We start from the raw sequence: 11,589 nt of genomic DNA, 5'->3' as shown, positions 1-11,589 counted from the left end.
CCTTAACATTTCTCCTAACTAATTATTCATTCTATCAACTCAACTAATTATAATTTTTACTAGAAGATGTTCAACTGATCTCCAAATAAAAATTTGGGAAAAGTGCACATACCTCTTTCAAACTACCACCCAATTGACAATGTTTCCTCAAACTACTAAAAATTGTCAATGTTCCCCTAATGATGAAATTACCCTTAGTAAAATAAAAACAAAAATACTAAAACTTCTAAAAAAAACTTAAAACTAAAATTAAAAAAAATATATTCTAAAGGGTGGCAAATTTTAAATTAAAAAAAAAAATTCTTTTTATAAGAAAAAAATTAATTAATATTTTTTTTTTAAATTGAAATTTTTTGTTTTGTTTTATAAATAAAAATTTCTGTTTTAAAAAATTTTTAAATAAAAAAAAAATTTCCGTTTTAAAAATAAAATTGTTTTTTTTTTTTAAAATTTATTTTATTTTTTTTAATTTATAGGAGTATTTTTGTCTTATTGAGAAATATATAGGAACATTTTTATCTTTTTGCTAGTGTTAGGGGAGACATTGACAATATTTTGATAGTTTGAAAAGAACATTATCAATTTATTAGTAGTTTGAGGGAACATGTGAACTTTACCTTAAAAATTAATTGATGTGATAAAAAGATGAAAATAGTTTTGAATTTTTGGAACATTTTTATCTTTTTGCTAGTGTTAGGGGAGACATTGACAATATTTTGATAGTTTGAAAATAACATTATCAATTTATTAGTAGTTTGAGGGAACATGTGAACTTTACCTTAAAAATTAATTGATGTGATAAAAAGATGAAAATAGTTTTGAATTTTTTTAAAAGTAAAGATAATTATTTGGTAATGTGAAAAAGAGTTTGATTTTTAAAAATAAAAAAGGCACTCGAAAGTTGACAAAAAGGGAGGTAATCTGTCAGACAGCTGTACGACCATCCCAGCCTAGTAATGGCTGAGAACGATCCTCTACTGCATCAATGGCCCGAGGACCATGACGCTGTCAATCACGCTCTGATCGCACAGCCATGGTTCATCAACCAGATTTAGGTTCCTGTCTCCTTAGAACTCAAGGATACAGAGGTACGAGCCTATAGAACAGATCCTGTTCAAGTAAGGTCGTACCCAACTAAGCAGAAATCGCACCATATAAATAGCTTTTCTATTTCATAACTATTCGATGTGGGACGCGTGCGCTTCATTACTTAATTTACTTTTGTCATCTAGGACCCTAGGTTACTGTAAAGCTCTATGCGTGCATCGCCGATACTACTATAAAAGGACTTTATGCATCTCAAGGGATGGGGCTTCTCTGTAGCTTTGGAAAAATAGTAAGGAATAAATAATTAAGAGAGGTTAGCATACTAATTAAATATATCATTTTTTTATTAGTTTAATCTTTTGAAACAAGCAAGGATTTAACATTATATTAAAACCGAAGTTCTCAAATGTGTTAACCTTCACTTATTAAGAAAAAAAGTTTAAACCTATACGTGAGTGAGAGTGTTGAAATATTAATTAAATAAATAAATTTAAGTGATGATTTATATACATGTCCAAGATGTAATGCTTGACCAATGGTTACATGTCTTTTGCGAACAAGACAAAAAACGCAAATTGAGAATATCACATTAACAATTGAAGACGTGTGACATCCTAGATTGCGTCTTGTATATATAATCCTAAGCTGAATCAACAATTAGTATATTTGTGACTTGTGAGCGGCCAATGCAACATTAATGTATAATCTAAGTACTTCTTTCTTCCGTTACAACTAACGAAGGCTTTGATAAATAGATTCCAACAAAATGCCTTTTACTTTCTCCAAATGATTTTGTGTTGTAGGATGTTTCTAAACGTCAATTTTCGTAGATCTTAAATCTAGAAAATAAAAAGAAGAGTGGAATAAATCGAGGGCTGTTATTACTTGTAAATGACCACCGCCTCGGCTCCTCCTACAGGTCTTTTTTTTTTTTTTTTTTTTTTTTTTTTTTTTTTTAAATGTATAAATATTAATTTAATAAATTGAGTTAGAAGAAAACTTTATTCACCACTTCTGGGTTGTGTAACTTTTGGCAAAGATTATGATGTATTTGTTCAAATTAAGTTGGAACATATACTTTAAGGAATTTTATTTTTCTTGACAAGTAAAAACCAAAAAAGAAAATCTAAAAACGCTAACCTTTGATATAAATAAAGGTCTTCTATTGAAAAACTAGAAACCCTAAACCCTGCTCAATTTTCTATAATTTTTATTATTTTTTTAAAAAGCTCATATTATTAAATATAATGATTTTTGGGTTGGGAGACACTATGCCTAAAATTTATTTCACCGTTTGTTTTTATTATTGATTTTTGTTAAGATTGATTGGATTATCTATTTTTATTATTGAATATCAAACAAGTGATAGGCGATCGCTACTAGGATAAAACCCAAAAGAATTATGAGATGCAACCCATTTTGCTTGTGAGAATTCACAGTCATCCTCATTTGCTTCAGGAGAGAATGCACATTAACTTGTGCGGAATTATGCACCATTGGTAAATTTTAAAAGTTATTTTGTAGAATAATACGGAAGCATTTAAAACTTGTCATACTTTCAGCTGTCATCATTTTTAAAGTGATATAAGAAAAATACAAAAGTAATTTCCAAAATTATTCGTCACTACTAGATCAAATTCGGTGGCCAGCTCGAGATCAATTGATAAACATTTTGATTGACGAAAAGAATTTGGATGCATACTCACATAATTGTGCTGGATGGGTGGGGAATTGTGCAAATTATGAGACCGACCAAATCAACCCAAAACAAAATATACCACATTTTTAACACATACAACCATCAAACCAAAGACAAAAGTAGGGCTTAACTAAAGGGGATTGCCTGATCCATCTAGCAATCTTATGGAGGCTACCACCAAATGATCCTTTTTTTTTTAAAAAAATACTTCCCAGTTTTTTATTTATTTAAAAACACTTCTCAATTTACCAAATAATTTTTATTTTGTGGACTTTACAAATCTTTTTCAATTATAGTTAGGGGTATTACACTAGCTGATTATGAATTTGGCTTAGCTCGGTTCGGTTAAACTCAATTCAGTCTTAGTTTAAATAATAAAAGAATTATTTGTAAACACAAAAATTTGCTCAAAATATTAAACAATACATATTTATATAAACTTGGCTTAAATAATGCTCGCGACCACGACTCATATAAGTTTGACTCGACTCATTTGACTTCAATCCTCAGTTCTCGTGTGTATGCATGCGTGAAATATGTGTATGTGAAATATTCTTAAATAAGGGAAAGGCCACCTTACACTCGTACCTAAACAGGATATACATACCGTTATGACCGAAGGCGAATAGGATGAAGAAATCCACAAACCTGGATAGCAATACGTAACCAAACGGATGGAAAAACCTACTATGCGGTCGAGCTGCAAAACCCAACTTTCGCAGCCCCCAATCAACTACTGCCACCTAAGCTAAGTGCACAAACATAACTTACAACCAAATACACCGGATGAAAGAAAAGAGAAAGAAAGAAAAGAGAGAAAGAAGGAGAAAGAAGAAATGGTGGGGGTCTAGCAGAGAAAGAAGAAATGGCCGGTTGGGTTGTTGAAGTACCGGTTGGGTTATGCCGGTCCGGTTGCGTTTTCCGGTTGCTTCATTTTTTCGTTTTTTTTTTTTTTTTTTTTTTTTTTTTGGGGTTTCTGTTGGTTCGGCTGATTGGGGTTTTGAGTTTGGGAAGAAGAGGGGATTTGGATTTGGAGTTTGGGTTTTATTTTTTCTGGTTTGGCTGATTGGGGATGCTGGTTTTGTTTTTCTGGTTTTTTCTAGATGAAGAAAAGATGAAGAAGAACAGAAGAAAAGAGGGTTTGGGAGAAAGAAAGAAGAAACGGCCGGTGATACTGGGTTTGGGGTGGGTCAAACTGGTTTGAGGCGAGACCCACAGCGTCGAGGGAAAGTCTTGGGATTTTCTCTTTCTTTGCACCTTCTTCTTCATCATATTCTTCTTATATATTCTCTGCTTGTTATTGTATCTTATATTGTCTTCGATTAGTTAAATCAAGTTCTAGTCAGAGCTTTGGACCCAGGAAAATGAAGGTGAAGTTTCCCCTCCATGCTAAAATATAGTCTTAGTCTAATTTCTTATTGAACTATGAATCTTGCTATCCTTGAATTCTTTAATTTTTTCAATGCTCCTTGATGGGTTTATGGATTTTTATTTTATTTTATCTCTTCTGGGTTGTTTTCAAATTTTGATAACATAAATTTGCATGGCACTTATTTGCAGATTTTTTTTTTTAGAATTTTTTTTTTTTTTTTTTTTTTTTTTTTTTCAGAATTTTTTTTTTTTTTATTTTATTTTATTTTATTTTTTTTATGAGCTTTGCTATTGTTATTTCAGAATTATTTGTTTTCTTTAATCATTTCTTTCACTGCTCTTTCTCATGGCTCTGCAAATTAGCCCTTCAATGAAGTCCTCTGAAACTAAGTTCTTTATTTTTGTTGCAGAGAAGAGGAATTTGGAGTATTTCAGAGAGAAGAGGAAGAGAAGAGGAGCCTTTTAGAAAGAAGAAGAAGAAGAAGAGAAATCGAAACCCATCCGATTTACTAAAGAGAAGAGGAATTTATTAGGTGTTTTAGTTTTATTGTGTACTTGTGTAATAAGGTGACGTGTCACTCAACTATTGGATGCTGCAAAGGGCATTGTTTGCAGATGGACCGCATAGCAGGGGCACTCCAACCGGATTTTTTCTTCAGCAAAAGAACTCACGTGCGTCCTCTTCCGCAATCAAAGAAAGGATTCGATCGTACAGGCGAGCCTTCACTACGCCACGCTCCCTGCCACGGCAAGGCTAGATCATTGCCCACTGCACGGCGTTATTCACATTCAGATCGCCCGCGTTTGAGCCTCCGCGAGCAGCCCACCACTTCGCACCGCTACCACCGTTCGGTGCCGTGGACATCTCCACGGTACACGAACAACCAGATTATTGTCTAATAATGTAGATATTGCAATATTGTGCAATTATTACGGAATTTTACGTTTGTGTGAAATTAATGGGGAATATTTGGGAATCGTATAATTATTTAGTCAAATCTTTTGGGATGGAGGGTATGCTATAACTAGTGGCAAGAAAATGCTTTGGCAAATTGGGCCCTCGCATTGTTGTCGTCAGGGGTGATCCAAAGAGAAAAGTGAGCTCTTAGGTTATTATGAATCTAGCTGATCATTTTGATCTTAAGCCGAGTTGTTTGTTAGTGTGTGAATCGGCATCTATCTTTTGAGTAGTTTTGCCTTGTTCATTATCTCCTGGGTCTGGCTTTAAATTGGCTTATATATTGGTGTCATTTTATTTTTTATTTTAAATTTTTTGAATAGCTGAGAAGTTGTGAACTGAAGATGGTGAAGTTGACGATGATTGCTCGCGTTACTGATGGTCTTCCACTGGCAGAGGGGCTTGATGATGGCCACGATTCAAACGATGCTGAATTCTACAAACAGCAAGTCAAGGCGTTGTTTAAAAACCTCTCAGGGGGCGAGAATGAGGCTTCAAGGATGTCAATTGAAATTGGCCCTTATATTTTCTAGTATCCTTGTGAGTTTGTTTATGAATGTTGCCATGCCATTACGTTTTAATTCCTCTGTTCATGTATTACTTTTGAGAAAAATAGTTTTCCAGTATTGTTCCTGGTATGGTTTGGATATATGCAATCTCTTTGTCAAACTTAACTCGACTAAGCCTCAATCCCAATTAAATTGGGGGTGGGGTTCAAACACAATGTGAATTATGTAGACTTAATGAGACTTGTAGATGAGGGTGTGTAGGGTTGTAATTGAGCCGAATATTGAATGTTCAAGTTTGATTTTAATTTTGTTTTGAACATGAGTCTAGCTCGAGCTAATTATCGAGCTAGATAATCTATTAAAACTCGGTACTGGTTCATTTACTTTTTAATTCTTGTGTAAATTCATAGTTAATTAATTATTGTTAAGATTTTATCATTTGAGTTAATTAGACAAATGAACTCAAATCTTAAACAATCCAATCTCGATTCTATATGTATGTTTTATAGTATATATATATGAATTTATTATACGCACATAATTACACTTATCTACATATAAACACACATATATCTATATCAAGACTCACAATCATCATAATTTAAGCTATATCTATTATATTAGGAAGATAATTCCTTTTATCTTTTTAAATACTTAAGATGTTCACATTACATAGTTAAATAATACTATAAAAATAATAAAAAGGAATTTATGTGAGTTATATGAGCTTATATAAGTTGAACAGAGTTTATATGAGTTTGGCTTGTTTAAAAATGAGCCTAAATTTATGTTCAAGCTTGTTTCGTTGAATAAATGAACCGAACTCGAGTTGAGTTTATATGAGTCGAGCTCGAGCTGTTTGCAAACAACTCTGTTCATTTACAACCCTAAGTTTGTGATATTAAGTTCCCTGGGCTAAGTTGTTCAGTTCAAATGATTCTGCCCTATTTGACATATCTGAGATATGATGGGTGTGGCAGCTTTGGGTAGAACTTATGCTGTCTTTTCTAACATGTCCTGACACTGAAGTATCATAGTTGTAAAAACTTTTAGTTTGTGGAAGAGGCTCAGTTATAGTTCGTTACTCTTTACATCAGTCAAGACATTATATCATCTTTTTATATGATTGTAACACTTTAGTCTTACATTAGGAAGATTATTAGCTCACATAGAGTGTGTGGAATATAAAGGAGTTCATGTATGCTAAGTCTTACATTGCTTCCTTACTAGGTGAGACTGAACTTCATAAGGGATTTTAGAAAACTCCAATTGCAACTTGATTAGTCCTTTTAGAACGAGAGCGTAGATGTCGCTAGCGTTTTCCTTGGGTTGTTAGAGTGATCCACTAAAATAATAATTTTTTATGAATGCTAGAATTATTTTAAGGTTACCTTGACATAAGTTCTTAGTTACATAATTGAAGGACGCGTTTGCTACTTGACAATGTGTGACCGTGCTTATCCTAAGAAACTTGCCTTTCAATACCTTGAAGACCTCAAGAATGAATTTCAGCGCGTTAATGGGTCTCAAATTGAAACTGCTGCCAGACCTTATGCCTTCATTAAATTTGGTGGGCCTCACTTTTCCTACATGGTCCTTTTATGTGCTTCATATTCTTACAGCATTGTTTTTGGTGCTTCTTCTGATGGGTTTGAGTTTTCCATTTCTTTTTATGTTTAAAAGACACATTCATACAGAAAACGAAGAAACTATATCAGGACACTCGTACTCAGCGGAATATTTCAAAGTTGAATAATGAACTCTATGAAGTCCACCAAATAATGACTCGCAATGTTCAGGAAGTTCTTGGTGTTGGTGAAAAGTTGGATCGTAAGATATTCCTTTTTTTTAAAAAAATAAATACTGAGATTTAGTTATATTGTTTTGTTCTTATATTTTTTTAAAGCTACCAACATAATGGAAATCTTCAAGCTAAGGCACTGTTAAATTCAGTAATTCATGTCTCTAGGATCAACATTTAATTAACGGGCCTGCAAAGAATATATAATTCAATGTCTTGGAGTGCACTACAAAAAAAGGATTTTTTATTGACATAGGTTTACTGACGTGTCAGGCTGTCTGACACGTCAGTAAACCCTCATGACGGGGCAATCCTGACGTGTTTCAGTCGTGAAGAATGTGGGTGTCAGAAATTGGCAATTTTTGACGTGCCAAATTTGACACGTCAGAAATTCCTGACGTGCCAAATATAGCACGTCAGAAATTCCTGACGTGCTAAATCCAACACGTCAAGAAAATTTTCTGACGTGTCAAATTCTGACACGTCAAAAAATTTTCTGACGTGTCAAATTTGATACGTCAGTAAATTTTTTTAATTAAAAAAAAAATCCAGAAAAAAATTAAAAAAAGAAAAATTAATTTTTTTAATAATTTAAATTTCCTGACGTGCCAAAATTGACACGTCAGGAAATTAAAAAATTAAATATAAAATTAATTTTTTTTTTCTGGATTCTTTTTTTTTTTTCAATTAAAAATTTTATTAATTTAAATTATTTTGTATTTTGTAATTTATCATAGAAACGGTGCAGAGAAAATTTCTCTGCACCACTTGGTACCACTCAAGTGGTGCAGATCTGCACCACTTGAGAAACGGTGCAGATCTGCACCACTTGAGAAATTAATTTCTCTGCACTGTGGGCTTTTTTCTTTTCTCAATTTTTTCTTTCTCTCTCTTCTTTTCTCCGGCCAGGTCTGACTTTTCTCCATCTTCTCTTCTCTTCTCTTCTCTTTTTTTTTTTTTTTTCTTCTGCTTCTCTCCTCGATCCCTTTCTTTCTCTGCTTCATTGAACTCTAGATCTTCTCCTTTTTCTTTTTTTCTTCTGCTTGGATCTCTTCTTCTTCTTCTGTGTTTTTTCCATCTGCCGTGGAGAGAGGAGATAGAGAGAGTGTAGGGAAAATGAATGAGGAGGGAAGAATAAAAAGAGAAAAAAAGTTGGAGGGAAAATAAGAAGAGAGAAAAATTTCAAAAAAAAGGGCGGATTTTTTTTATTTTTTATTTTTTCCTGACGCGTCAAAGTGGCGCGTCAGAAAATGGAGACCATTTCCTGACGTGCCTATGTGGCACGTCAGGAATATATTAATATCTATATTTATATATATGTTTATATAGTATTAATTATATATATTAATACTAATATAATTAATATTTTTCTGTTTTGTATGTATATATATACATGTTTATATGTTTATAATTAATATAGCATTAATTATATTAATACTAATATAATTTATGTTTTCCTCTTTTGTATTTCATTTGAGTTCTCATGTATTTGGTTTTATTTTATGTACGTGAATAGTGCAGTTAATCTTACAAACAACAATTTCATTTTAACGTGCATGGCTCAAACCTAAATGATATATAGCGTGCATGATATATATATATATATATATATATATATATATATATATATATATATATATGTGTGTGTGTGTGTGTGTGTGTGTTTGTCAAAACTTTAATTAATATCATCTATCACCAATATTGTTACTTTAATTATTTTAATTAATGAAATACCAAATTTAGTATCTCATAATTAAATGAACGAGATCGAGAAAAATGCATGTTATATATATATATATATATATATATATATATCATTTAGTCTAATTTGAACCATGCATGCACGTTAAATAGCCATGTTATATATATATATCCTTTTGCATGGTTTTGCTATATATATATATACGGTATCTCGAGTAAAACATGTCTAACCGTTGGGATTTTTTTTTTTTTTTTTTTTTTTTTAGTTTTGAATGTTCAAATGGCATGGGTTACGGTATGTGTTATAAAAGAAAAGTATATATTAAAGTACTGGCCGGTGTTTGTTTTCTAAAAATTAATTTTATTGAATGTTAATTGGAATTCCTATTATCTATATATATATATATATATATATTATATTTACTGACGTGTAACACGTCAAGAAATTTCTTGACGTGTCAAATAGACACGTCAAGAAATATTGACGTGTCAATTTGACACGTCAATATTTTTTGACGTGTCACTTTGACACGTCAAGAAATGTTGACGTGTTACTTTGACACGTCAATATTTCTTGACGTGTCAAACTGACACGTCAAGAATTGCTGACGTGTCAAAGTGACACGTCAATATTTCTTGACGTGTCATATACTGACACGTCAGTAAATAATCAACCAATTATTTATTAATTTTAAAATGATGTCAGATTAAATTTGGTTCCAATTTACTGACGTGCCAAAGTGACACGTCAGGAAATACTGACGTGTTGTTTTCAACACGTCAGTAAATGTTGACGTGTAACTTTTAACACGTCAGTAAATTATTTGTTGACGTGCTACTTTTAACACGTCAGCATTTACTGACGTGCCAAAAAATATTACTGTTTGACACGTGAAGAAATGGCCTTTTTTTTGTAGTGAGTGCCTGTATCTGTGTGCTTGGAAACCATGGATGTTGCTTTGTTTATAGGTGTTTGTAATTAGTCATGTAACAAGATAATATTACAAAAAGATTCACCATGGTCAACATAATGGTAGAGTGCAATAGATATTTATCCACATGTAAATGGATCTCATTTGTTATATATATTAGAGTCCTCATGTTGTGGTGTGAGGAGTGTTGAAAGCATAGTCAGACTTGCTTTAGAATTCTGGTAAGGCTGGTCTGGGGTTTATGAGCTGTGATCAATATTTTTTTGTTTGCTACTGTCTCCTACTGAATGTGAACTTATGTTTGTGACATCAAATTATATGGTGTCAACACAAAATTGTAGTTGCTTTTTTTATTTTTTATTTTTTTATTTTTTTATAGATGCCACACATTTCTGTTTCTCTAGATTTTTACTTTGTAATGTTCCTTCATTTTTGATAGATGCCTTTATTTTTTTCCTTCATAAAATATGTGTAGTGCATATTACAGGTCATTTAATCTCTTTCAAATTTTTATTTTGCAGAGGTCAGTGAAATGTCAAGTCGATTAACATCAGAGGCCTTGTTTGGTAATGGGGATGGGGTTGGCCCAAATACTGTTCATCACCATTTCCCAAAAAAATCAACATCAAAACATTCTAACTTTTTTCACTTTTAATATCAAATCATTCACTTTTTATTATTATTCAAATAAAAAAATCACTACAAAACAAAACTTTTTCACTTTTCCATACCACTTTTTCATTTTTTTTATACCAAACATTCTTACTTTTTTTCACATCAATCTACATCAACTACAGTGTTTAGGCCATCCCATTTGCCAAACACCCCCAGAATCTCGTATATATGCTGATAAGGCAAGAGACTTAAATCGACAGGTTAGTTTCATCTGATTAATGCATGAAATGCATGAGAATTATCCAGCTAAACTCTTTGCTATGTGGAGTCCTTGTGAGCATACTTGAGTGTATGACTGAAGTTGCAATCTGTTTGGCGCACAGACACACCTGTGAAGCCACATTTGTGTTGCTTACGAAACTTTTTTCTAAAAGAAAACTTCTTACGTAATTGGATTTTCCCATTTATGATACTCCACAGCATGCGATTTTGCAACACAACTTTACCCCAACTCTTTGAGCTGTTTTTCATGCATCTCTCTCTCTCTCTCTCTCTCTCTATATATATATATATATCCTCCAAATAGATATTGTGAGGACTCCCACTAGGGTATGGACTTTGCTTAGTGGTTTCATTGGCACTGGTTGGTTATTTGTGCCTTCAGCTTCATTGAGTCATTGTGCCTTATTTAGATGTGAATATAAAGATAAGATCCCAAGGGGTTGGCTCAAGTGGTGGAGGCCTTGGTCTTGAGGTATCATTCTTTTAAGGTCTAAGGTTCAACACCTCATGGGTACAAACAATCCCTTGAGGCCACACCCTCTAGTGAAAAGCTATCGATTTAACTAGTTCTGTGTAGAGAAACTTCTGAGAGTGCGGTGCACGGGACAAGGGTTTACTCTGTAGGAATAGGTCCGAAAAGCCCTGCCTTAGAGAGGTTCCCCGGCATCAAAAAA

At 32.7% G+C, this 11,589-nt stretch overlaps 1 protein-coding gene and 1 non-coding gene across 2 annotated transcripts; one reads left to right on the top strand and one right to left on the bottom strand.

Annotated features, from left to right (window-relative positions):
- Positions 1-918: 918 nt before the first annotated feature.
- Positions 919-1,128, bottom strand: LOC132173205 (small nucleolar RNA U3). Its single transcript, XR_009439296.2, has one exon. It is a non-coding gene; the product is annotated as a small nucleolar RNA U3 (small nucleolar RNA).
- A 2,430-nt stretch (positions 1,129-3,558) lies between these two features.
- Positions 3,559-11,306, top strand: LOC148584861 (25.3 kDa vesicle transport protein SEC22-1-like). The gene is made up of 7 exons (XM_088517537.1): positions 3,559-4,116; positions 4,528-4,989; positions 5,399-5,607; positions 6,994-7,154; positions 7,268-7,414; positions 10,540-10,598; positions 11,298-11,306. The coding sequence occupies exons 3-7, from the start codon at positions 5,420-5,422 to the stop codon at positions 11,304-11,306; spliced, it is 564 nt and encodes a 187-aa protein (XP_088373663.1). The 5' UTR covers positions 3,559-4,116; positions 4,528-4,989; positions 5,399-5,419.
- The last annotated feature ends 283 nt before the right edge of the window (positions 11,307-11,589 follow it).

The sequence above is a fragment of the Corylus avellana genome, chromosome 6 (genome assembly GCF_965113065.1).
Source record: "Corylus avellana chromosome 6, dhCorAvel1.hap1.2, whole genome shotgun sequence".
Classification (NCBI taxonomy): domain Eukaryota; kingdom Viridiplantae; phylum Streptophyta; class Magnoliopsida; order Fagales; family Betulaceae; genus Corylus; species Corylus avellana.
Note: the sequence above shows the minus strand (reverse complement) of the source record. Positions and strands in the feature narration are given on the sequence as shown.